A 26446-nucleotide genomic window follows, 5' to 3' on the forward strand; every position below is an offset into this window, starting at 1 on the left:
AATAAGACCTTAATTGAGAAATGTGGGTTGTTTTTTAGGCAGGCTCCAAAAGTGATGTGTTAATATTTTCACGATGGCATCAGTGAACTGGTCAACATGCGAATGCTCAATCAATATCTTCAACTAGTCTGTGAAATAAACTTTCACATTTGAACCAAATATGAATGTCTTGTCACCGGTGACCACAGACATTAAAAAAAACGTTTACGTTTACTTGTAATGTGACGTGCGTTCAGAGTAAATGGGAACGCGTCATGTCAGGAGAGCGAGAATAAAAGCCAGCGGTCAGAAAATGGATAAAGCACTTCGGAAGCATTACACTCCCGCCGAGGCCGAAGCTTTAGGAGACGCTTTCTTTCTGTCACGTGTGCAAATGAATGCCGAGAATACACTGCCCGCCCTTATCTTTTGTTTTGTGTTTTCCTCCACAGGCTCATCTCACACCAGAATGGGCATTAAAGAGCTCGCCGTCTTTCTCCTGGTCCTCTCTCTTTGTCTGGAGGGAGGATCGGCCAAAGAAAAAGGAACAAAGAAGGGGAAGAAAAAAGGGAAGCAGGTTTACTGTCCATCGTAAGTATGTAATAAACAACAGCGTGGGCTGTCGTATACCGTTCAGTGGAATTTATGTGGTCGTAATAGACATATAAGTATTATCATTGGCTCGGTAGTACCCCTAGTGACGAATAATCTGTACAATTGGTGGAGGTCCCTTTTTATGACCTTTTGAGGTGCTCATAGTGGTTGTTATTGAGCTACATTGTGACCCGGTGGATCGTCTGCAATCCTGAGCAACATAACCAGATTATTATATATATCGCATGAACCTTGACAACCTTAGGGCATCTATCGGTACCCACCATGTCATGCAAGCTTGACGGGAAAGAAGCTACATAACGATGCAAAGTTTGGGAAGGGGAAATATGGCATGGACGTTTTTTGAAGGGGTCCTTTGACCGCTCACCATATGCGAATGGAAAATGGTTCTGTGGGTACCAACAAGTCTCCCCTTTACAGGTATGCAGTTTTATGATAATCCCATGTAGTTTGGGGGTAATACCCAAGCAGTTCTTTTTGGCATGCAGTACAAATGTTCACTTATTTTATCAATGTATCCCTCATGTCCCTAAATAGACTTGGATCGGGTTTGAATGGAAAGTTGAGACACTTGTAATTCCAATTACCTCAATTGTATTCATGTTAGTCCCCATAGTAGCCATTTCACATAGTGAGACCATTATTTGATATGTGACCTGTGGTGACCTCCAGGATAATACCCGCCTCGTGGATCTTTACAATCCCAAACTTGAGACCCAGGAGATTCGGACAATACATGGCGTTTCCTATGTATACTGACAATAAGGCGGTTACCATTTTGTTAGTCGTCAAATGTTATACGTGTCACAAATTGTATCAACCACAATTTTTTTTTTTATGTGTCAGGCATAGTTGAGCATGGGAATGCCCAATATATACCTTACTCACAATGTTCTCAGCCCTTATACACTCTAAACTGTCAAAATTGTAATGCGTGCTTTACCAAAACGCAGATTTATGACACACAGACCTGCGTCTCAAAATTCCCTTAAATTCCCAGCTTTCAGATGACCTCCTGTAACCCCCTAAAGATCCCCCCCCCCCCTCTCTAAAAAAGGCTATATATGAGTGTCTCGAGGGGTGAAAGCGTAACGTTGTGTATTTTACACCTGAAGTATCCAATATACTTTCCATCCTTTATCCACGAGATCTCATCAGCTGCTTCACTGCAGAGCTATTCAAGTATGATATGAACCTACACCTGCTCAACACTGATTCGGCCACTGCTTTATAACGTCTTCTTATTTAGTATTTGCTGACCGTCTGTAACTTATGCCCGCTGTTTAGGACGGTATCAAATTAATAGGGAAGTCTTCAGATAACCTCTCTGTCTAATAGCAGAATGAACGTCAACGTGTCCTAACATGACTTTTGGACTGCGGTGAGCCGCACTCGCTTTCTTCCTTAAATGGTAACAAATGGCTCAACAATGAAAAGTTCTTGAAATGAGGGAGAGGCCGTTTGATGTAGTCCCAGTATTGGCAAGTGTAAGCTGTATGACATATTTCGAGTTTAGTGCTGCGGATGCCTTTTGTGGATCAAGGGAACCACTTGGTTCCAGTTTAGCTGTTGTGCTGGAGGTTGTCAGAGAGGTCTGTTAAAAGAGAGGGGAGAAAAAAAAAAGAAGAGGTTTAGTGGATGGGAATTATGTGTTTCACTTTGATCAGAGCAACCGCAGAACATACACACACTGCGCGGCATTCCTGCGGAGCACTTTAACTCATCCTCAGAGCATGATAAGGTTTACATAATGATATGTAAAGTGCTTTGAGAAGGGGGAATTCTTTGGCAGGAGAATCATTGCCACCCACAAGGAGGCTTTCTTCTTCTCATTTCTCTCCTGCCAGATCCGGTTCTCCCCTTTTCGTTCCCTCTGTGCCATTGTTTTTTTTAAGTCAGTCAACCTCAGACAACAAACTATGTTTGGTTGAATCTCTCAGTCACCGCTGCAAATCATGGCAGGAATTCACAGCACTTTGGTTTCAATGAAAGGGTTAAGGTTCCACATTTTTTTTACACCTTGTTTACTTTGCAAATTAAGTTGTTCCAACTTAACCTTTTATTAAATAGATGACAGTGTAGAGGGAACTGGGAATGGGGAGGCAGCGATCGGGGTATAACATGCAACAAAGGGTCCCAAAGACCAGACTTGAACTTGTTATGTTGCGGCTTTATGGCACGCGCTGTTCCCATTCGGACACCACTCTATCATTTCTCAATCATTTTGTTGTGACCCACTCCTTGTAACTTACAATTTCCTCAGACAAAACAAAAACTATTCCCTTACACAACCTAACCTCAAGGTTTCAGTGTTTTGTTCTACTTAGCAACCTTTAGCATGGTAAACATACTTAATACAAGTGTGTGTAAGCACGGTACATGTGAGCACGTTAGCATGCTGACGTTAGCATTTAGCATCTGGCGGTAGACGCATAAGCTTTGCCAGAAACATGATGCTCAATGGCTTAATGAAAGGGTTAAGGTTCCACATTTTTTTTACACCTTGTTTACTTTGCAAATTAAGTTGTTCCAACTTAACCTTTTATTAAATAGATGACAGTGTAGAGGGAACTGGGAATGGGGAGGCAGCGATCGGGGTATAACATGCAACAAAGGGTCCCAAAGACCAGACTTGAACTTGTTATGTTGCGGCTTTATGGCACGCGCTGTTCCCATTCGGACACCACTCTATCATTTCTCAATCATTTTGTTGTGACCCACTCCTTGTAACTTACAATTTCCTCAGACAAAACAAAAACTATTCCCTTACACAACCTAACCTCAAGGTTTCAGTGTTTTGTTCTACTTAGCAACCGTTAGCATGGTAAACATACTTAATACAAGTGTGTGTAAGCACGGTACATGTGAGCACGTTAGCATGCTGACGTTAGCATTTAGCATCTGGCGGTAGACGCATAAGCTTTGCCAGAAACATGATGCTCAATGGCTTCATGCATTCGCACACATTTTTCTCGAGAGGCGTAATTGTCCTAGACGATTGACAAATGTCCTCCATCTGCCAACTTTGTCAACATCGCCTGCGTTGGACCTAAATAATAAAAAGCTTAATTAATCCCATTAACTGGTAGCTCTCGAAGGTTATAGTTCAATCAAAGAGTGTACAGAGTAGAAGTGTGTGCGCCAGGAATTTGAAACCTGCTAATGTAATCGTGCCTGCAGTTCCACCTCTCTGTCTTATTTGTTTGCAGACAGCTGTCATCCGAGGATCTGGCCCGAGTCCCGGAGAATTCAACCAGTAACATCTTGAACAGGTTACTGCTCACCTATGATCCCAGAATAAGGCCCAACTTCAAAGGCAAGTCTCATTTCCTCTTCATCTGTCTCTGTCTACTCTGAATTTACATTTGTGCTGCAGCGCTGTCATGCTAATTAAAGAAACAAGTGTACTGTGAATACGTACCTCTGGGGTTTTTTTTCCCTAAAACCTGGTGCGGTGACATGCTATCTGCAAAAATGGTGCATGAGGCATTAATGAAAATGTTTTTTTCCTTCCTTTTAATGCATACACTTGCATATTTAACATGCACTAACAACAGTGTAACTATAGTCGGCTGCCATTCCTCAAAAGAAGTTAAGCGTGGTGTTGATTGACACAAGACGGCTGTTATGACAGACACTCAAATCTCTAAAAAAAAAAAACAATATACATTGTGAATTTGGTTTATTTATACATTTTTTTAATCTCAAATCGCAAGCCTCTAGAATCTGCCCCTGTTTTTTTTTTTATCCTTCGCTCCTGTATCCATCTTTACAGTGATTACAGTGTAAATGCCACATTGTAGCGGCCTTCGGTCTCAAACAGACGGCCATAAAAAAAAAGAAATACAACACAAGAGGTGATTGACGACCTCTGCGTCCTGACTGATGGTCTTCACCGAGTCTTTAGGTAGTTTTCCATCCTCTGGCACTTGGCAGCAGAAGCCATATCTGGGTTCTCACTGTTTGATGTATTGTGAGCTGAATCTGCTCCCGACTGCCTGCGGCTGCTCCGACGGCCAAACATCTGCTCTTGATTTCAGGTCGGGCTGAAAGCTCCCCCGTCCATTAGCATCCATGTCATAATCTTCCAAACTACATCCTAAACTGCGCCTTGTGCATTGCCTATAAAAACAGAGAGCTGCTTTTAGAGGCCCTATTGAGTGTTTGTGGCAATATTTGGTAGTTTCGCCTCGGTTGCATTAATGCATGGAATCTGTGAGCTATGAGCCACCTCCATATTATGCACATTCATTTTGTGAATTGCATGATCACATTTAGGATGTGAAACTCCTGAGGCTCCAGTAAACACCTCAAAGGACATCATTTATTCAAAGGAGTGTGAACAGTCTGCATTCATCAAGGGTTTTTTATTGGTTTCTGCTAAAAGCTGAGTGGAGAGAGACGCCCGTACATATGTCTACCACATTAGCTTAGCAGAGGGGATGAGACGGAGATTTTATATTGCGTCGCAATGTTTCATAATTCCTGAATCGGTAACACAATCGATGGAATTGCATCCACAGTGGTACCTCACACACAAACTCTTCTTTCACAAACTCTTCTTTCCTCTCCTCAAAATCCAGGAATTCCCGTGGAAGACAGAGTGAACATTTTCATCAACAGCTTTGGCTCCATTCAAGAAACGACGATGGTAAGAATTTATTTCAATTCCACCACTTCGGCCCGACTATTGATTATCAATACGTCTGCCAATCAGATGCAGTGGATCAGAGCTGAAGAACTGCTCCGTCCGACAAGTTTTGGGAGGGGTTGCATGAGCATGTTTGCTGGACGGTATCAGACCATTTAGCAGTACATCAGTATGGAGGCCTGAGGTTTCCATGCTTCATTTATCTGATGGCTTAATTGCTGATAAAACGGTGCGGTATGAATTCAAGTGAACAGATTAAACCTCAAGGACGGCGCTGGGTCGACTCTTCATCGCTTAGGAAACATTAAATTGGAAGATTCTTGTGGGTTTCTAATGAGCCCGGCTCACCGGCGTATTTTAATTGTTAAGCTGCTGGGAGGAGCCAATAAACACTTAGTTTTTATTTCTCAGTGAATATGTTCAATCACGTGTCAAGTTAATTGAAGTGATTGTAGGGCAGCGTGACATTATTCACCAGTTGGCTTGATTCTGTTTCACCTGACTGTGGCCTTACAGTCTGCCACCTAGGAGCTTTATTCCATTAGAAGACCCACATCTTCACAGATATCTGATATCATAATAATACTTCTTCCCTTAACCATGTGGTCTCATGCGGGCACTTTTTGGGCAAGGTGAATCAAGTCAAATTTGACAAATCATCAGGACACAACCAACAACATTTATATGAGATATAGAGCATTATTATAGATATACTGGTTTACACCACGGAAACAATTTAATGTAAGGTTTAGCCAACAGAACGACATGGGGTTAAGAAAGAAAAGATCAAATTAAATAGCTCCTTAGCAAGCTGAATATATAACTAAAGTTCCTGCTAGAACGCTATTGCGTGAAAATGTATATTCCGACCGTGAAAACGAAATGAAACCATTGCCAAGGTGTCCTTCCTATTGCCTGCCCAGTACCGTGATATTGTACACACAAGGGTAACTTTATTCCGTTGTTTATCCAGTTGTGTGTTTGCGGGCAGCGTCGGGGCTTTGGCATACCAAATAATAAACGTGAAGTACGTTGAAATTATAAAAATAATTTGATTTGTTTGCAAACGCTGTCAAATGCGACCCTTCTCCCATTTCATTCACAAAGCGAATCAACCGAATGTTTGGTCCATGGCGTCCACGCTTGATAGAGATGACTACTACGTTGTGATGGAGGGCAGACCCATTGTGCGTGCTCCTCAAACAAAAAGAGCTGAAGATGAAATCATAGAAAAGCATAAAGAATGGCGAGACATGCAACATTACCTTGTTGACAAGTTTAGCCGGCACACCTGTGGACGACTGTGCGGCATGCGGAGTTACAATGTCGTGCACTTTTGCTTAGAAACCATGCTGTTGTTTTTGGATGAGCGATCCAATTGAAGTTATGGAATATATACGGCCAATCTGAGTGCTATATTTCAGACCTGCTGTAGGTCTGGACAGTGTCTCAGTCCAAAGCGGTGATCAGTGTTTTTCCGACCTCATTTCACGACACTCTGAACAAAGCCTTTAGATCTTATGTGCTGGAATTGGAGCCGCATGAAAAACGCTCTCTGGAGATATTTCTTCTGGCTGCAGATCAGAAGCTTGTAAAAAGCTTCCAGTGGAGAGTTTCACACCGCGACCAATTACAGGCCGATGCTGAAAAATGCAAAGAGTATTAAGAACTCGACGAAAAGACCAAAAAGGGGAAAAGAAAAACAAGAAATCAAGGAGAATGATCAGAAAAAAATAGAGGCGACGTGAAGACTTAAGGTGGAAAAGAGCGGAGGAAGAAAAATAATATGTGGCAGTGAGTAGGAAGTGAAAGAATGGCAAGGGGAAGACAAAGGGAAAGGGGAACAAAGAAGAAAGACAATGCCAGACAATAAGAGACCAAAGATGGGGGGAGAGGAAATTAACTGAATGTGGTTGGGAGAAATGATATAGAGTGGAAAGGGTATAGTAACATAAGGGAAAAGCGGAGAAAAGGTACATTAGAAATGAACGAAAGAGAAGGAAATAGAAGGGATGGAGAAGGAGACGGGGGACTCGCAGACGACAGACAGAGAGAACATGAAAGTGAGAAAGGTTCAAAAAATAAATCCAGGAGGAGAGAGAAAAGACAGCTGGTCACATCTCCCACGTAATGCGTCACTCTGTGGGGTATCTGATCTCAGGAAAACCCCTCTCTCTCAACCCGAGGCCAAACACCCACCACCTGTAGTTAAAATACCTATTTTGGCTTTGTGCTACGTCTCCATCAGGAGACGATGACTAATTTGATGTTGTGAGGTGGAATAAATTGTGTTGCATGTGTGTATTTTCTTTTTGTTTTTACTGCCTCTCAGCTTGAGCTTTCCTCACTGATTACAGCGAGCGGTGGTGTTAAATCTCTCCGGAATCGAATGCGGTACAAGCAGCTTTACGGTGAGCCAGAGGGGAAGATATATCTCCTTGTCTGGTTTTCGGGGGTGGGGGGTGGGGGGGGGGAAGCGAAGGTGTGGGAATTGGCATGAATCTCTGTCAGACAGAGGAGAGCCGGCGGAAGCTATTTGAGGACGAGGAGTTGGAGTCGAGAATTAGGTTGTGTAGAGAACGACGGACGGCTTTTTCCAAAATGAGTTACAGGCAATCTCACCACGGCTCCTTCTCCCAAAAAATGTTTACTGGCAGGGAAATGACGTCGATTCTGGTTTACGGCCGGATTCATAAACCTTCCTAAGACCTCTGTGTATAAACTGGTGGTTTGAAATCATGTCTATTTTTGAAGGTGAATACGACGTTCATGTGGCTTCTCGTCTCAAAGACATTGGGCCCTGCGACACTCCGTGTAATTGTTTAAATGGATCAATCCAACATTGTGTCTTTTTATACATTTTTTGCGAGGAAAAACTGAATCAGAACCGTTTATTGCCAAGTATATTCATGTTATCACAGCGGGTGGTGCATAACATTTACACAACATTAACTTAATCAACACAGTGCAAGAAAGAGACATATTAAGTTTACAATCGAATATATATGTATTATATATACCGATAACAGTACTTTAAACAGTTTAAGTTTAATCTTAAAGGGACAAGTGTATTTAAATATGAAGTATGAAGGGGATGTGCAGGGCAGTGACCGGTAGGAGATTATCCTGGGGATGACAAGAGTCAGTCAGTAGGGGGACCGGGGCTCTGTTCATGAGGGTCAGTTGGAGGACCCGGGCTCTGTTCATGAGGGTCAGTTGGAGGACCCGGGCTCTGTTCATGAGGGTCAGTTGGAGGACCCGGGCTCTGTTCATGAGGGTCAGTTGGAGGACCCGGGCTCTGTTCATGAGGGTCAGTAGGGGGATCGGGGCTCTGTTCATGAGGGTCAGTTGGAGGACCCGGGCTCTGTTCATGAGGGTCAGTAGGGGGATCGGGGCTCTGTTCATGAGGGTCAGTTGGAGGACCCGGGCTCTGTTCATGAGGGTCAGTAGGGGGATCGGGGCTCTGTTCATGAGGGTCAGTTGGAGGACCCGGGCTCTGTTCATGAGGGTCAGTAGGGGGATCGGGGCTCTGTTCATGAGGGTCAGTAGGGGGATCGGGGCTCTGTTCATGAGGGTCAGTTGGAGGACCCGGGCTCTGTTCATGAGGGTCAGTAGGGGGATCGGGGCTCTGTTCATGAGGGTCAGTTGGAGGACCCGGGCTCTGTTCATGAGGGTCAGTAGGAGGACCCGGGCTCTGTTCATGAGGGTCAGTTGGGGGATCGGGGCTCTGTTCATGAGGGTCAGTTGGAGGACCCGGGCTCTGTTCATGAGGGTCAGTAGGAGGATCGGGGCTCTGTTCATGAGGGTCAGTTGGAGGACCCGGGCTCTGTTCATGAGGGTCAGTTGGAGGACCCGGGCTCTGTTCATGAGGGTCAGTTGGAGGACCCGGGCTCTGTTCATGAGGGTCAGTAGGGGGATCGGGGCTCTGTTCATGAGGGTCAGTTGGAGGACCCGGGCTCTGTTCATGAGGGTCAGTAGGGGGATCGGGGCTCTGTTCATGAGGGTCAGTAGGGGGATCGGGGCTCTGTTCATGAGGGTCAGTTGGAGGACCCGGGCTCTGTTCATGAGGGTCAGTAGGAGGACCCGGGCTCTGTTCATGAGGGTCAGTAGGGGGATCGGGGCTCTGTTCATGAGGGTCAGTAGGGGGATCGGGGCTCTGTTCATGAGGGTCAGTTGGAGGACCCGGGCTCTGTTCATGAGGGTCAGTAGGAGGACCCGGGCTCTGTTCATGAGGGTCAGTAGGGGGATCGGGGCTCTGTTCATGAGGGTCAGTTGGAGGACCCGGGCTCTGTTCATGAGGGTCAGTAGGGGGATCGGGGCTCTGTGCATGAGGGTCAGTAGGGGGATCGGGGCACTGTTCATGAGGGTCAGTAGGGGGATCGGGGCTCTGTTCATGAGGGTCAGTAGGGGGATCGGGGCTCTGTTCATGAGGGTCAGTTGGAGGACCAGGGCTCTGTTAATGAGGGTCAGTAGAGGGACCCGGGCTCTGTTCATGAGCCCGACTGCCGACAGGCAGGAACTGTTTGTGTGGCCGGAGGTCTCGGCCCTGATGTACCGCAGCCTCCTGCCAGATGGAAGGGACTCAAACAGTGTGTGATGACTTGTGGATGCACCATGTAACAAAACAAAAGAAACACCACAAATATTAAGCATTTGTTACGTTATAACGGAAGAACGAGTTAACACCACAAACAGTGGTCTCCTGGATGTCCTGTGTTTGACATTTAGTTTTATATGACAATTATATACTCAACCGTTGCACAATGCGGGATCCAACTTATAGGGGAATACTCTTTTATTGGTATACCATAAACAATATGTTGGGAGTACGCTGTTTGCTGTTTTGGTCTGGTGACGTCACTCAAGAGAACATAGGAAGCCAAGTGTTGTTGACTCTTTGAAGTTCACGTTTGTGACGTCATTTATGTACGTGAGTTACTTTCCCTCAAGCCCATTCGTGATGTTTTTTTAACTACGTGTTTTTGTTTTGCGTAAATTCAACTGCAATCATTTCCGTCGTTTCGTTGCCAAAACACAACCGCGAATGTTTGAAGTTAACGACGTGAGGACACTTACAATGCTTTGAAATGCATCATGAAGTGCAAAATGTCTATAAAAATGGCGTGCTATTCATATGCCTTCCCATGAGGTCATGTTGGTAAATACGCACACAGTTTAGTTCAGTGTGCAGCAGGATACTTAACATTTAACATAGCGGGGCCGATGCACTTTCATGAAGAACAGATGCACTATAAAAGCACATTTATGTCAGCTGGCTCTCTCTCACCGTCAAAGAGAGGCTGTAACTACAATTGTTCTATAAATATACAGCCAGGAAACAGTTAACAAACATGTCCATTTACAATAAGCAGGAGAACATTTACTAAAACCTCTCTAACTTTGCAGAGAGACTGGTCCCATATTGTGCTATGATCTCTGTGGTTGTTGACCTTTGCTGTGCATCCTTCCAAGAGATAATCATCCTGAAAGTGCTTCTTTTTTGCTTTATTTATTCTTAACCAGTAACAAATATGATAATATTTACACATATGAACAAAAGCACACATGTTTTGCCTTTTATTATAACATCAACATTATTCAAATAGCCTTTGTGGTTGCAGAGATACACCCTTTTTAGTTTGGGTATGTTATTTCGAGCAGAAACCTAGAAAATAGGTCGGCGTTTAAAAGGTTAAGAGGAAATAACACAATGTGCTCAGCTCATTCAATCAAAAATATGTTTCACGTTTTTCATCAGAAATATAAACATGAGAATCACTATAGCAACTGCGAGCCATGTGTTGTGGATGGAGGCAGATGGTGTCCCAGAGGTTTTTGCGGAGACTCCCAAAATAAAATATGGAAAAACACCTGAAAGACCAAAGATGATGTTTTGCAGAACTAAAGCCAAGTTAAACTTAACTCAGGGAGCGGCTCAACATGTTGCTATAGGGATGAGACCCAATGGATGGAGATTGTGTCCCACAAGGGCCGAAAGAGATGAAGTAGGGAAGTAAGAGGATAACCGGAGTTTAAAGCAGGCCCAGAGAGAGGGGTTTGACGATGTGTGTCGTAGTGGCCAACGTTGGAATTGCAGGACATGTGGCCGAAACACATCCACGGCAGAGGAAAGAAACAACAGCAGCAGATTTTCTAAAACTCCTGACAAACGACAAATACTTTCAACCATTAAGTCCATTTTTTTTTAGGTCCGCCAACAGCTATATATATATATATATATATATTGTTTTTGTGTCATTCACCTGGGCCACCTCCCAGACTACATTTGTTTTTGACGTATCATAAATAAGTTTCTAATCAAAGTCTGCCGAAGGGAGTGGATGGATGGGTCAAACGCGAGACTTTCAAGTTTCTATTTTTCACAAACCTATTTCTTTTTATATACGTAACTTCAGTTAAATATATAAAATGGGACCGCAATCCGGTTGGAGAAACATTTCCCTCAAAACACAACTGAACTGCAGTTTAGTTTGTATTGCATCTAATCCAGAACCGTGTGGGAACAACGTATCCAATGTTTCGTACATGTGTTATTCATAGGGATGAATTCTTTTTTTTGCACGGACTTAAATTTGTCCCAAGAATAATTTGCCAAAATGAAAACAAACACTTAAATATTCTATTGCAGAAATATAACATGAGCACCCATTTGGATCATTTCATCCTCGAGGAGAGATTTTAAATGGTCCGTTATGGGTCCTGTTGCTGGTTTTATGAACCATGAAAACAATTGTACCATTTTACTTTTGTAAATCCCTGCGTGCCGAGCATAAAGTAATGATAAATGTTGCTTTTTGCTGCTGCATTACAAAAATTAGGCATCCAATATTAAATATATTAAATATATAAAACTGGTAACAATGATGGTGGAGGCTAGCTTCTCACGCAGGGACACACACACTCATACAGCTGGTATTTTGGCGGCTGTATTTGACATGTCATCCGTCTTCACACTCGGCATTAATAGTTCCCAACACCTGGTCCCAGAGCAGCTTGAGGCGCGCCAAACAAAGCATGGGCAAAAAAAACAAAACGTCCAAAAGCCGCGCTGAGTGATACTTTCCCACCAACAAGAATGTGGACATTTACACTCGTGAGCTCTCTAATGAGACATTCGCTGTATCACATGTTGCTGTGTTGATAACCTTTGACCCTCGGACGATGTCTTCTCTAGACGTTTACCGCTTTTCAAAGTAGACGTCGTGAGAGTTCGTTTTTTTTTCTCCCCCGCAGCTGTGAAATATCACTCGACACATCCGAGTGGCCCGTTTGAAGGTATTGTTGAGATGTTTGCTGGGAGAAAATACTGCTGGTCAGGGACCTTAAAGGAAGTAGAAGATGCAACTTGTCAATGAGTTGGAACTGCTCTATCCTAAACAAAGTTACCAATGTCTTCAAAAGGCATGTAGGAAAAGGCGCTAACGGATAAATGTCCATTTTTTTTCTCTTGTTTTTAACAGATAAAAGTAAAATGCTTCTAGAGAATGAAGGATCTCCCCAAAGATCATGGCATGAACAAATAAAAAAAAGCTTCTGTCCGATAGTGCTAACGTGAAGCAGACGTTAGACCATGTCTTCTTGTCCCGCTGCGCAGGATTACCGAGTCAACATCTTCCTGCGGCAGCAATGGAACGACCCCCGGCTGAAGCTGCCGCAGGACTTCAAGTCCGATTCGCTCACCGTGGATCCGGGGATGTTCAAATGTCTCTGGAAGCCGGACCTGTTCTTCGCCAACGAGAAGAGCGCCAACTTTCACGACGTCACCCAGGAGAACATTCTCCTCTTCATTTTCCGGAACGGAGACGTCCTCATCAGCATGAGGTAATGATCTTGGATTTTTTTTTGCATTCATTCAACGATAACGCTGGTCATTTTATTTTCAATGCTCTTGCAGGGAATAAGTGTGGAACGTTTACATTAAAAGCCAAATTCAATATTTTACATTTGTTGTTTACAGCTAGGGTGGGCACCTTTTTAATTAATAAGTAAATCATTTTTATGGACACTTCCCCCCCCCCCCCCCCCCCGCTGCACCATTAAACCTGATTTTACTGGAAATCCCCCACTGGAAGTGAGAAAATACAAACTGACTCAGTCGTACATGAACAAATAAATCAAAGTAACATGTATTGATTCATTGATTTTTTTTTTTCCTCCGCCCGCCGTAGCGAGTGAAGGGAATCTGCCTCGAGTGAAGCAGGAAAGCACACGACAGACACGCCACACTTTTGTCCCGCCCTCATTTTTCCACGAGTTGAAATTAAAGATGTAAGATTTTGTCGTATAGGAACACATTTTGTTCACTAAAACAACTGAATGATTAATACACGTCTGCTGATCACAGTAATAAAACACATTTATTGTTGCATCAGCTGTCCAGGTGTTGGTTTCAGACGATCTGTGTTGTGTGATAAGATTGTGATAAGTTTTAGAATCTTTTACTCAGACCAGCCCAATGTGCACCTGTAATAATGCTGATGTTTAATCAGAGTCTTGATATTTCCACACCTTATAGGTTGATGGGTTATCTTGGGAAAAGGATAATTGCTACTAACACATATTTTAACACATTTGTGAACACAATTTGAGGGAAATCAGCCTTTGGTGTGCACAGAGAAAGTTTGATCTTATATAAACTGAAGAAAAATGGGAGCAACAACAAAAAAAATGTGTTTAAAATGTTATATTCTTTGTAGATAAGTTCAGAACACATATGATATTTGTGCGAATTAAACACTCGTAAAGTATAAAACTCCTTGAGAGTTCTGATGGTTCTAAGTGGGGTAAGGACCCCACTAGCCCCCCTTACTGTGGTGATACATTGAATAAAATGGATACATATCAAGTAAGTCTTAAACGCTTTCTATATGACCACCTGGCAAATTTAACTTAAAAAAATCAGACAATACAACGTTTAACCCCCTGTCTCCATGTAAACCTTTTGAAATACAGAAAAAGTTGCCTCTGATCTTCTTAAACCTTTGCAAACTAATGTCTGTCTTTCACCAGTGAACACAGTGGACCTTTCACTGACATAATGCAGGCCTGATGTTCGGCACAGAGAGGTCACCACCGACAGGAAATGATGAATGAAGCCGTACGAGGCGGGTTTCAAAAGTCTACTCGCGAACAACACCCGAAGCCAAAGTTATACTTTCCGGCTTCCGCGTGGGTCCGCGTGACGCGCACGTCTCAATCAGAGGGCCGCGCGTGGCCCGATTCTGTCGTAACGAGACGTGTCCAGACTTGTCCGGACTGCCACGGGTGGTAGTGTAGTAATCTACTGCACGTGTGTGGAATGGCGGCCTCTAAGCGGAGAGTGTGAACACAACCGGCTACGCAGCCTCGGAGTCCGCGTGTGCTTTCCGTATGGGAGTTTAACCGAGGCTCGAATCAACATAGTTTTAAATTTAAAAAAAAAATTTTTTTTAGATTCCATGTCCGCCGAAAAAGACGCGGTGGAATGGATACGACACTCGCTTCCAAGGACACACAATGTCGTTGTGAAATTAATGAAGCCGGAACAACATTGCAATTCAATGGGCATCATCACACTCTGTGCAAAGCTCGCCTAATGTAGCTTTAAATACGTGTGTGCACAAGAAGGAAAAAAAACAACGTTGTATGATTTTAGCCCTAGTCGGACTATTACCTGGAGACCCTAATGGGATTATACAATAATTGGTCATTTGTGTTCTTAATGCCCTGCACATCTGCAATGATTATTGTATTCCTGTCTGCATATCAATCGGTTATAGTTGTTTCCCGTATTCGCCGGGATTCCCTGGGATTTCTTCATTTACTTTTCTCTCTGTGTCAAGAAGCACTGAGGCTGCGAGCGCAAATAAATTGGAAAAGATAATGAGACTGTTGTCGGTGGAAAAAAAAGGAAAAAAAACACCACTCTATCTTTCAAGGGGGCTCAATGTAAACTCGTTGGGACGACAGCTACACCGTGCCGTGTTTGGTTTCATTCGTCTCCAGAGACAAGATAATAATAGTGAATGTGTCCGTAATTCACAGTAGAACCTACTTTGTTTATTGCATGTAAATGCACCATGAGGGTCAAAACCCCTTTAAAATCCTTTGAGATTTCAAGGTAATACGAGTGTCGTGTAAACAAGGCTGTTGTGTGTGCAAATGGTGGATAGAAGAGGGTTACAAAAGCAACAACTGAATTGTCTTCATCTCCCTGCAGGTTGTCCGTCACCCTTTCCTGTCCCCTGGACCTCACGTTGTTCCCTATGGACACACAGAGGTGTAAGATGCAACTTGAAAGCTGTGAGTTTTACTCCAATAATAAGTCACAAATCGCACATTTGCTTTTGTAAGTGTGATTTCAGTCGGTCTGCTTGTTTTATATTTAGGGGAAAACAGTATTTCTAAAGGTATGCATATGATTGTTTTTATTAAACCGTTATTTTTTGGGGGGTGAACTGAAAGCTCTTCGCTTGTTGTTTAGCAGCTATTTTTGTTTTACTGGCAAACACTTAGGGAAGTGGGGAATAAATCATCATATTTTAGGGGTTGCTGTGAAAGTCTCACAGCAGATTGAGCTCGACTGTGGTTATTGCCTCTTGTTTACAAAGCAGCATAGACTTGAATTAGCAAAACAACTTTGAGCCATTTCCCTCTAATGACTTCTGAGACATATGGTTTTTCTGCCGGTCTGTGTGCATTCATATGATATTGTCGTACTCGTGATTGTACGTTTCTGGGTTTGCAGATATTGCGGGGGACATATCGTGCATTTACAAAACTGTGCATGCACATATGCATTTGTGTGGTTTCAACAGTGTGTGTGTGTGTGTGTGTGTGTGTGTGTGTGTGTGTGTGTGTGTGTGTGTGTGTATTCGCATCTTGTAAACCCCTTTTCATCCAGTCGGCTACACCACAGACGACCTGCAGTTCATGTGGCAGACGGGAGACCCGGTGCAAATGGACAACATCGCTCTGCCTCAGTTTGATATCAGACAAGAAGATATCGATTATGGGAACTGCACCAAATTCTATTCGGGAACAGGTATCGTCCTTCTTACATATTTCTTAAACGGGAAGTTAGAAAAAAAAATATTCCAAATACTCTTTTTAAATATTTCTTCTTTTAAAGACATCCCTGTTGGAATGAAACTGAAAATGTATGGCAAAGTGAAATATTGTTCAACTAAACATACTTTTTCCAACATTTCCATCAACCACAATGTGTAAGAAAACAGTTTTTTTTTTTTAACATCAGTGCCGTTCCTTTCATCACTTCATAATCTTTTCTCTATGAATAAGTCATTTTGTTACTGTCCTAGTTGGATATAGGTTCCTAGTCTCTGGTGAGGGTAATGGGTCTTTTTGTCAAGGTAAGATTAGTTGAAAGATTACATTTGAGCTGATCTGATCCTGAGCCAGCTTCAATTGAATGCTCTTCTGAAAAGGGACTTCTTTATTTATATATTTTTTTTCTGGTAAAGGCCAAAAGATTATGACACCTCAATCAAACCTCCGTTTCAAAATGGAATTGAACTCCTTTATAACAAACAATATTTTTTAAGATAAGTCTTTTATTATTTGATCAGGTGAAACGCAGTCTGTGACTTTGACAGCATAAAAGCGCAGCTCACATCAATTCAGTTTATTTTTGTACAGCCCAAAATCACAAATTACTAAATTTGCCTCAGAGGGCTTTACAATATGTACACATACGGCATCCCTGTCCCAGGACCTCACATCGGATCAGGAAAAAAATCCCCCAAAAAATAGAAACAAAACTTTCACTGGGAAAAAAGAAGAGCCACAAGAGTCGCTGATCATTGATCATGTGGCCTGTCAGTGAGCCGGCATGCACAACTCCGGCTCTGTTGCACAACTGAATAGAAAGAAGTAATTAATAAGGTCGTTGTGACAAGTTCAAGTGTTTGCGTTGTGGACTCTCCTGAGTTAGATCTGATTCAGAACGTGGGTTATCTTGTGGGTTAAGTTTGGACAAACATACCTTTGGTAAAGCTGAGGAAGGATTTAGCTCATGAATAAAACACAAGAATAAAAAATCAACACATTACACATTAAAACGTGGCGCTTCTGTGATACAATGTAATGTGCACATAGACCCAAGTTAAAGGTGCCTTTGGAATTTTCTTGGGCGTCTTAAATCAACATTTTATTGCTACGTGCGTCTAATCATGTTGTTTGAATGCAGTATTTTGGCACAGTTGCAGTTAGAGATCAGGCTACACGAAGATAATGTGCTTATTCGTGTGATCCAAAAAATGTACAATAACTCAAAACCATTTTAAAGTCCAAGAGTCCAAATGTATTGAAAGATTATGTCCGTAACTATTTTAAACTATTAAATGGGTTTAAGTGACAATATATGTTGCTTAGCAGCTGTTTATTTAGCCTATCAAAAGCTCCTTTTCCACTGCAGTCACACGCTCCCCCGGCTTGCCACAGACAAAGGAAGGCATTCACCAACGAGCTATATTCAAATCCATTTTCCCTGAAACAAACAAAAGCTCAGTGTTACTCATCAAAATGCATTGTGGGTCTTCTTGAGGTTTAACGAAGAGATGAATGCATTTCTCGTCTCATAGAACTGGTTTTTCAGTATATATATATTTTTTTAAATCATGCATTGCGTACATTTGTGTTTATTCGCTTGCAGATTATTTCTTCCTTGCCTCTGTTGGCACATTACTACACATGTCAATCACAAGAATAGTTGAAGTCAAACGCATTCACCTGTCCATCTCAAGCCTTCGGTTACTCCTTTAGAGGCACGAGTCACACTTTGCATTGGACATTAAGGTTGAATTGTACAATTTGACCGAATGGTGTGTGACTACATACGTAGATATTTCCAAGAGGTAGCTATAATCAACTCTAACATACCCAGACGAATGTACAACATGGCCTTTTTCCCCCCGGGATACTGGCTGGGCAAAATAAAATCGGAGTATTCAAACTACTAACAAAGATCCTGGTATATGTGTGGTACATGTATTAAGACCAATGTGAGTACACAGCGACATTCACGATGAAATGGAAAAGCTCTATCAGCCAAAAGGGGCTCGTATGACCTCAGTGCTCTCGAACACACACTGCTGGCCAATAAGTCAGCCTTTTAACAGGTTGCCATGACAACCTGGACGGACACAAAGATCACCTCTGTGTTCGAGCCTGCTCTGCGACACAGGCGAACCCTTATTATGCTGTATAAAGCTCACCCACAGATCCCCGGGCTAGTTAAATATTACTTCAGCCCATCCACCCTTACCATCCCATTGGACCCACTAACCAGCATCAAAGAGCAGGAACACAACGCTGCTAGTTGGGCTGCAGGAGGTCTGAAGCGTATCGATGCCAATTCCATACTTGCTTTCAGCTCCGAATAATGAAGACCACATTTCCAGGAGAGACGGATCGGTTTGAATTGATCATTTATGGATGGAAAATGTATGCTGCGCCGTTAAGAAGGATAACCTCCTGAAAACAGGAACTAGTTTTCAGGAGGTTCCTCTAAGATCAAGAAACAGCAGAGAAGTTATTCTTCATAATAGGCACGTCATGTTGGAGCTAAAAGCTAAAAAAAAATAGCCAGGACTTAACCTGGCTGCTACCTTTCCTCCAAATGCCTAATGCTGATATAACAAAGTCAGGATACGGCCATTTCCCTCACCTGCTTGGTGCCATTTCAGGGTAAAGAAGTTCACATTTCTAAGAGCGAAAAATAAGGCACGATTGGCCAACACCTTCGAATTGACAATAATGGTCCGATGCCGTGTTCATTTCATACCGTTTCAAACCGTAATTACGAGCAGCCGAATTGGAAAAACGTGTTCACCTCAGCCACCTTGTGATTCCAAAGAGACATTGGCAATTTCTAACGGTGACAATATGGTCATAACTTGGTGAAAAGAACCACAAAAATCCAATATGAAAACTAACTCGATGCATTATTTCTCATTTTAAAAAGGAGCTATACGCTGTTTGTATCTAGTTGGGACTCTTACAACTTGTGTACTCTTTCGAGACAATTTGTGTTTCATACTGAAGCTATTTAAGTCACATTCGACCACAATCTCCTTCTCCTTGCAGGGCACTACACTTGCGTGGAGGTTATCTTCACCCTAAGGCGACAGGCTGGCTTCTACATGATGGGTGTTTACGCCCCCACGCTGCTCATCGTGGTCCTCTCCTGGCTCTCCTTCTGGATCAACCCTGACGCGAGTGCTGCCAGGGTGCCTTTGGGTACGCATTATTTGATCAATTCCCCCCCCCCCCCTCGCCTTCCGATGACATTTACCGACGCTTCGGGATGTGTAAATATTCCCCCGCGCTGTTCAACCAAGGATCGGATGTTAGGTCCAAAAGAGGGGCGAGCGAGAGAGGTCGGCATTGAGGCAATTAGGTGTGGAAAAATCCACGTGGGAAAAGAATGCAGTTGATCAGATAAAACTCTCTCTTTTTTTTTTTTTAGGGATCGCCGACAATCGTCTCCATCGTCAAAACATCAATCACTTTGACACCGCGAAGGACTTTATCTTTATCTGGTGCCATGTGCAGTGCTGTTCCATGTGTGATACATCACTAAATATATCTGTGAGTGACTGAAGGGACACACCGCGGTGGTGCTTTAGGTCCATTAGGGCTTTCAAGTAGCACTTATTGAAGCTACGTCTAAATTAATGGGGATTTGAGCCCCTGTTTAAGTGCACTTCTTATTGTAGAAGTTATTCTTTTTTAGTCATTGGAAAATACCTCAGGCTGAGGGTCTGATTCCCACATCAAAATGACCTATTTGTCTAAAATATTTAAAAAAATACCCCCACTTGTCAGCTATGTGATCCCTGTTAAGCCACACACAATTTAACAACATTTAGTACATTTTTGGGCTTTTTGGCTCAATTTAAAATATGCCGATATGCAAAATGTAACTGATTTCACGTGAAGCCTTTCTGTTACTCAGTGGGGGCAAACAGGAGCTTTTTCCAGGAGAGAACCCAGAGGCTCAGCTGGCCAACGAGCTCCGCCCGATTCCAATTAACCCCAATTAATGAAGCGGCTGTGCGGAGGCACGCGAGGAGCAGCGCTGTCGCTTCACTTCGTTTCATTCAAACAGGAGGAGCACGCGATCTTTTCTAACCCGCAGAAGGGTCCAGGTGGATTATTAGACGCTTGGCCTGGGCCAAGAGGGGATTCGAGAATGGTTGAGTACCACCGGTGCTCAATTTAAATTGTGGTTTTGAATAAATCGGCCAGATTAGCCGTCTCGATGGGCAGCGACTCTCAAACCCTTCGCACACTTTGTTTGGTCCGGATGGAAGACATGAATGTGATGACCTCACCGTATCACTCATTACTCATCACTCATCTCATCCCGTCTTCATGGTTCACCTTTTTTTTTGTCTTCTTCCGGCAGCCCTACATATTTCCATTTGTATTGAAACACCCAAGTATTACATTATTATTATTATTATTATTATTATTATTATTATTATTATTATTATTATATTGTGTCTTATTGTATTAGCCTGTGCTACATCTTAATGTATTTCCCACACATGCAGGCTTTGTCAGACCCCTGGGTGCCACTTTCTAACGCACAAAATGACTAAACTTTTACTTTCAATTATGTTTATAGGGAAGCATATTTTCACAGATTGAACCATTTCAAACACGTGGTTAACAAAACAAAAACAAAAACAAAGAAAAACGCTGCAAAACTAGCCTTAAAATGACTACGAAATTTAAAAAAGGGACAAAAAAAGCATACTTGATTGTGCGGCACCTCTGTGTGTGTGTGTGCATGGATGAGGTAATCTATTGTTATCCCACTCGTCGTCCACTGTCTCCTTTTTCTCCATCCTCCCTCCAGTTGTTTATCACCACTTTTATCCCATCATCACTCCAACTCCTCCTGGAAGTCTCCTCTGACTCCCCTCTAAATGGGATCAGTCCAGGTCAGTCAACATTTAGGTGTGGGACTACGTTCATGTATTGCTCTTCTGTGTGTGATAGCCTTTAAAGTGTGTGTGTCCACGTGTTTTGTGTATTTTCATCGTCACACACGGCGTGTTGGCTTTCCCCATGGGGGGGGGGGGGGGGGGGGGTGTATGAATTACGATAAAATCTTCTGTCTGATACAAAGTCCAGGTTTATTTTGGGGAACAAAAGCCATTTTCGCATCGCCACCAGCTCCGTGTTTGTCCCTCTTCAGCAGCTTCCAGGATGACGAATGCTCCGTTTAATAGTGAAGAAAGAGACGTTTTGATTTGAGAATCCCCAAACCGGCCTACGAACTCTCCCTCGACGAGTGGCCAGAATGAGGCCACTCCATTGTGTTTGTTATCTCTCTAAAGAATCATCACAGGAAGTGTGTGTGTGTGTGGGGGGGGGGGGGGGGGGGGGGGGCCAAAGCCATTTGATTGGTGGTTATAATACCATCTTGAAATGAGCGGTTGTAATTATTTCTGCTGTAGCCTGAAACAGTTGCCGCTGCGCACTGGGAAATCTATCTCTAACCTGTAATCTCGTTAGCTATTTGAGATTTTTTTTAAAAACAATGTGAAATAACTGCTATCAGAGGCTGTCTGAGACGTCCTAATGAAGGAGGTAAAGGAACGGTTGAATTTCTAATTGCAGTCATGTTCCAAGAAACCGTGTGTTGTGGATGTGAGCATTTTCATTACAGCGTATGGGCATATTGGAAGATCAATTTGTTCAGTATTTTTTGTGCTTTTGAAGAGTAAATGATTCAGTTTGGTTCCTCTCAGCAGGAGGTGGATCAAATGCTTTTTCTCCTCTGTGGAAATAAGCAGGGCGGTCTTATTGATTAGCCGGAGCTGGGTATTGATCCTCCAATACTTTCTTGTCCAAAATTAGAAAAAGATCATTTCAAGTACCAGAAGTTGACATTGGCTGCGTTTCCATTCAAAATATGGATCGCATTAGAAAAGCTGTATATGGAAACTGGGAAAATCCGATAAAACTTCCTCAATTGCACCAAAAAAAAGTTGTTTTAATTTTGTCAAAAATAAGTTGATGCTCTAAATGCATTGTGGAAACAACCAATTACGTTTTTTAACTTCGATTACTGATCAGCTTTTCCTGCTATTTCTTCCTGGATATTCCCACTTGGTCTATATAAACTGACAGGAAAAAAAAGAATGACTTAATTAAAGAAACAAATTCCAGAACCCTTCTCTCCATTTCTCTGAGGCATCCGAGGTGACTAGTTTGATACTCACAACACAGCCGCTGACGGCCTCTTCAGGGTCGCCGTCTTGTTTTTCCTATTCTTAGATTACAGGAAGTGCAGAGGCAGGATTTATACGTCGCAGACGATGAAAAAAAAGCTACAACTTTTAATGTTTCTTTCCTCCCAACTTCTTCGTCCCACTTTTCGCTGGCTGACAAGGTTAATGGTCTCCCCCCTCTCCGCTCACAGGCATCCTCTCGGTGCTCTCCCTGTCCTCCGAGTGCACCTCGCTGGCTTCGGAGCTGCCCAAAGTGTCCTACGTCAAGGCCATCGACATCTGGCTCATCGGTTGCCTGCTGTTTGGTTTCGCCTCGCTGGTGGAGTACGCCGTGGTCCAGGTGATGCTCAACAGCCCGAAGCGCATCGAGGCCGAGAAGGCCAAGATAGCGGCCAAGGAGAAGGCTGCGGGGAAAAGCCCCGCGGCCAAGAACAACGCGGTCAACGGGACGGGAGGGACACCGCTGCATGTCAGCACCTTGCAAGTCAGTGGATCTCGTTTGATACCTTTTACTGTGTGTGTGTGTGTGTATTTGTCACCATTCAGTTTTTTTTTGTTGCATTCCCTGTATCCCATTGATCAAGATGCACACCGTGTAATTGTAACATCCCATGTTGTGATTCCGACCAGCGGCCATTGTTGCGTAATACCCCTTTCTAGTTTCCTTTGTTTCCTGTCTGTATACACACTGCCACAATATAAAGAAAAAAGTGAACTGCTTATAATAATGCAATAATAATAACACACCTCTACAGCGGTTACAGCATGACTTGATGCAACAAGCAAACAATATAGGGCTCAGGTGTAGCCGCTAACCTACTGACTCCATGGCAACATCATACTGTACGTGTGCAGGATTGAAGGCATATTGACAGTAACGCGTGTTAAACTTACGTCAAATTAAAACCGAGCAAAAAACTGATTGGGGATCAGAGCTATTTTTTTTTCTTCTGTTTTTCCACTCACCTATTATATTATTATTATTATATTATACAGATCAAACATCCTCAGGCAGATCTGTAACATTGAGGCATAGATTTCTAATCTAAATGCAAAAAAAACCCCGCATAAATCCAATCATTGAAAATTGTCATTGTCTCGAACGCGCTCGCACTTACAGCTCAGTTCACGACTGAAGTCTGACACTCAACTGTACGCCTAATTTAAATTAATTTACCTCCAGAAGCCACGTTAGTCCGCACCATATTTGGGCTTTTGAGAGGATTACACTGTCCCATTGAGGTCTAATGGGCTTTCTTGTCAAAACCAAATCAAAAAAAAATAATGAAGCTCTAATAAGCTTAATGACTTCAGTCTGATTCGATCCCATTCACCCCCGCAGGCTTTCAGGGAAAGCGATGTAAGGATTTTTTTTTTTTTTTTTTTGGACGACATAACATAATAAATGAACTTACGCCCTTTTGCTGATAGTTCTCATGCTGGTTGTCCGCTGTGATGGCACACAAAGGGTGTACAGGAGTTACACGACTCTAGATGAGACAGCAACCATATTAGGAAGCATTGCAGAGCACATGGTCAATCTAATCTTGGCTCCAAAACACTCTTTTTTTTTTCTCCTTCCTCCTGAAATAACAGGAGTTTTGATTCATCGGCGTGCGTTTCGGTCCAAGCTTTTTCGGGGATCAAACGGCTCCTTTTACTGGGTTCTCAGAGTGTAGTCTGTTTTCAATCGAGTCCAGCAGCCCTAAACGGCCTCATTTAAATGTTCCTCACAGTTCAGATGAAACCGGGCCCCGCTGAGTCGACGTGACTTCTCGGAGACGTCGTCGCCACCGTATACGATTACAAACACTTTATTTTTTCAAAGAGTGGTCAGAGAATGTGGAGCACGCGGTGGTCGTTCTCCAATGATTTGTAAAGTTGCAGCGTATTGAGCGAACTCTCAGACAGATTGCACAGAACGATTTGGAAGAAGAAAGAAAACGGCCTTCGAGGTGCGATGTGTAAGAAATTACGTTACGTTATCAACACGATGTAAAGAGATTGCGGCGTCGATGTCACGTCAACACAGAGGGGGACAAAGGGAAAACGGATGTGGTGTGAATTACTGAAATCAATGCCATGAAATGTTTAAAGAAAAATGAAGACGAGGTACGTCATAACGCCCTTGTTGATTGACATGTTTTACAAAGTGTGTATATATCATTTCAACGGCATTAGACTCAACAGCAGAAGTCCGACAACCGAAATATTTAAGAAACAAACGTTCAGGCAACAATGTTCTCTTATTTAAATTCACGTTCGCAACTTAAGTTACGTAGCAATCGTGATTATATTGAGCCAATTGAGTCTGGATTTATTCGCCTTAACATAAACCAATTTTGCACATTTTTGCATCGTTTTTTTTTTTTTAAAGCTGCAAATCCAGGAGGAAAATACGTTTCCCTTGAAACGTAATAGAGAATGCAGTTGAGTTGTTTGGGAACGTTCACTCGAAGGAGACTAGCGTACCGTGGAGATAAGTGGGATGAAAGCTGCAATAAAGCAAAGAACGGTTGTATTTAATGAGCCCCTGTGCTCCCTCGTGTCGTCCTCTTCCACCCCAGGTGGCCGAGACTCGCTGTAAGAAGGTGTGCACCTCCAAGTCCGACCTGCGGACCAACGACTTCAGCATCGTGGGCTCGCTCCCGCGGGACTTTGAGCTGTCGAACTTTGACTGCTACGGGAAGCCCATCAACAACGCCGGCGCTCACGGCAAATCCCAGGCCAAGAACAAGAGGCCCCCTCCCCCGAAGCCGGTCATCCCCTCCGCCGCCAAGAGGGTGGACCTGTACGCCCGAGCCCTCTTCCCTTTCTCCTTCCTCTTCTTCAATGTGGTTTATTGGACCGTTTACTTGTGATTTGTTCTTGAAAGTATCTTGTGTCGTAACCCCCCCCCCCCCCCCCACACCACCACCTACTCACCACACTTTCACTCCCACAAGTTCTCGATCTGATTACCTTCAAAAGAATTCCAAAAGTGAATATGTTTACATGCTAAAATCCTGGTTTCCAGTCTTATCCCGTTTTGTGGATCGTATTCAGGATATAGCGTTTACATGGGGAACATGAAAAAGAAACATGGTAATTCATATCCTTTCTACACAATCGTTGTAATATCCAGGTTTTCTGATCGTCTGCCTGCAGGTAATCTCACCATCTTAGCCTCTATGTTCTGTACTCACAATTAATACACAGAAGCGTGGGTGTGGCCGAGGTATCCTGTTTTCTATCGGAGTACTCCAAGCCAGCAAAGTCCAGTTTTAAAAAAAAAAAAAAAAACAGGATATAATGTTTACATGACTTACGGATAACAGGGATATTCCAAAAAACCACGTGGTACCCAGGATGTGCACAAGTGCATACCTTTTAATGAATCTTAAATCATATGAATCATATTAAAAAAAAATTAAACAACGTATTGTTACATTTATATTTAAATGAAAATAGACAACTGTCGTGATTTGTGTGTTAAACGATGCTAATGACTTAATATTTCTTTACCTAAAATGTATATACAGCATCTTGTATTGGAAAAGTTAATTTATTGATAATGGTACTGGAGAGGTCAAATACAGGTTTGACTGTAAAGTCCACAAAGACCTGATTGCGTAAGAACCGATCGGAGGATGCACAGATCTATAAAAGAGCATTTGTAAATATTAAATTCAGTTCAGCTTTGAGTAATGGGAGACTGCCCACAAGTTTAATACGTTTACACATGCATTTAAGCTTCAATGCAAAGTGTAACATTGTTATTACATTGCATGCTAAAAAAAAAGAAGAAGAGAAAAAGAAATTGCATGAAGATAAAGTCTAAATATCTGTTTTATGAAGTATTTATTACATTTTTATTATTCTTATGATTTGCTCTTGAGGAGATAATCTTTGTTCCTGTTCAGATGGTTTAGTGACACTGCCACCTTTCCAACAA

At 42.8% G+C, this 26446-nt stretch overlaps 1 protein-coding gene across 1 annotated transcript; it reads left to right on the forward strand.

Annotated features, from left to right (window-relative positions):
* The first annotated feature begins 448 nt into the window (after positions 1-448).
* glrbb (glycine receptor, beta b) lies at positions 449-25373 on the forward strand. The gene is made up of 9 exons (XM_034543614.1): positions 449-570; positions 3804-3910; positions 5178-5245; positions 12861-13087; positions 15465-15547; positions 16149-16289; positions 19352-19504; positions 22704-22996; positions 25080-25373. The coding sequence occupies exons 1-9, from the start codon at positions 449-451 to the stop codon at positions 25371-25373; spliced, it is 1488 nt and encodes a 495-aa protein (XP_034399505.1).
* The last annotated feature ends 1073 nt before the right edge of the window (positions 25374-26446 follow it).

This window comes from Cyclopterus lumpus, chromosome 10, assembly GCF_009769545.1.
Source record: "Cyclopterus lumpus isolate fCycLum1 chromosome 10, fCycLum1.pri, whole genome shotgun sequence".
In the NCBI taxonomy this organism is placed as follows: Eukaryota; Metazoa; Chordata; class Actinopteri; order Perciformes; family Cyclopteridae; genus Cyclopterus; species Cyclopterus lumpus.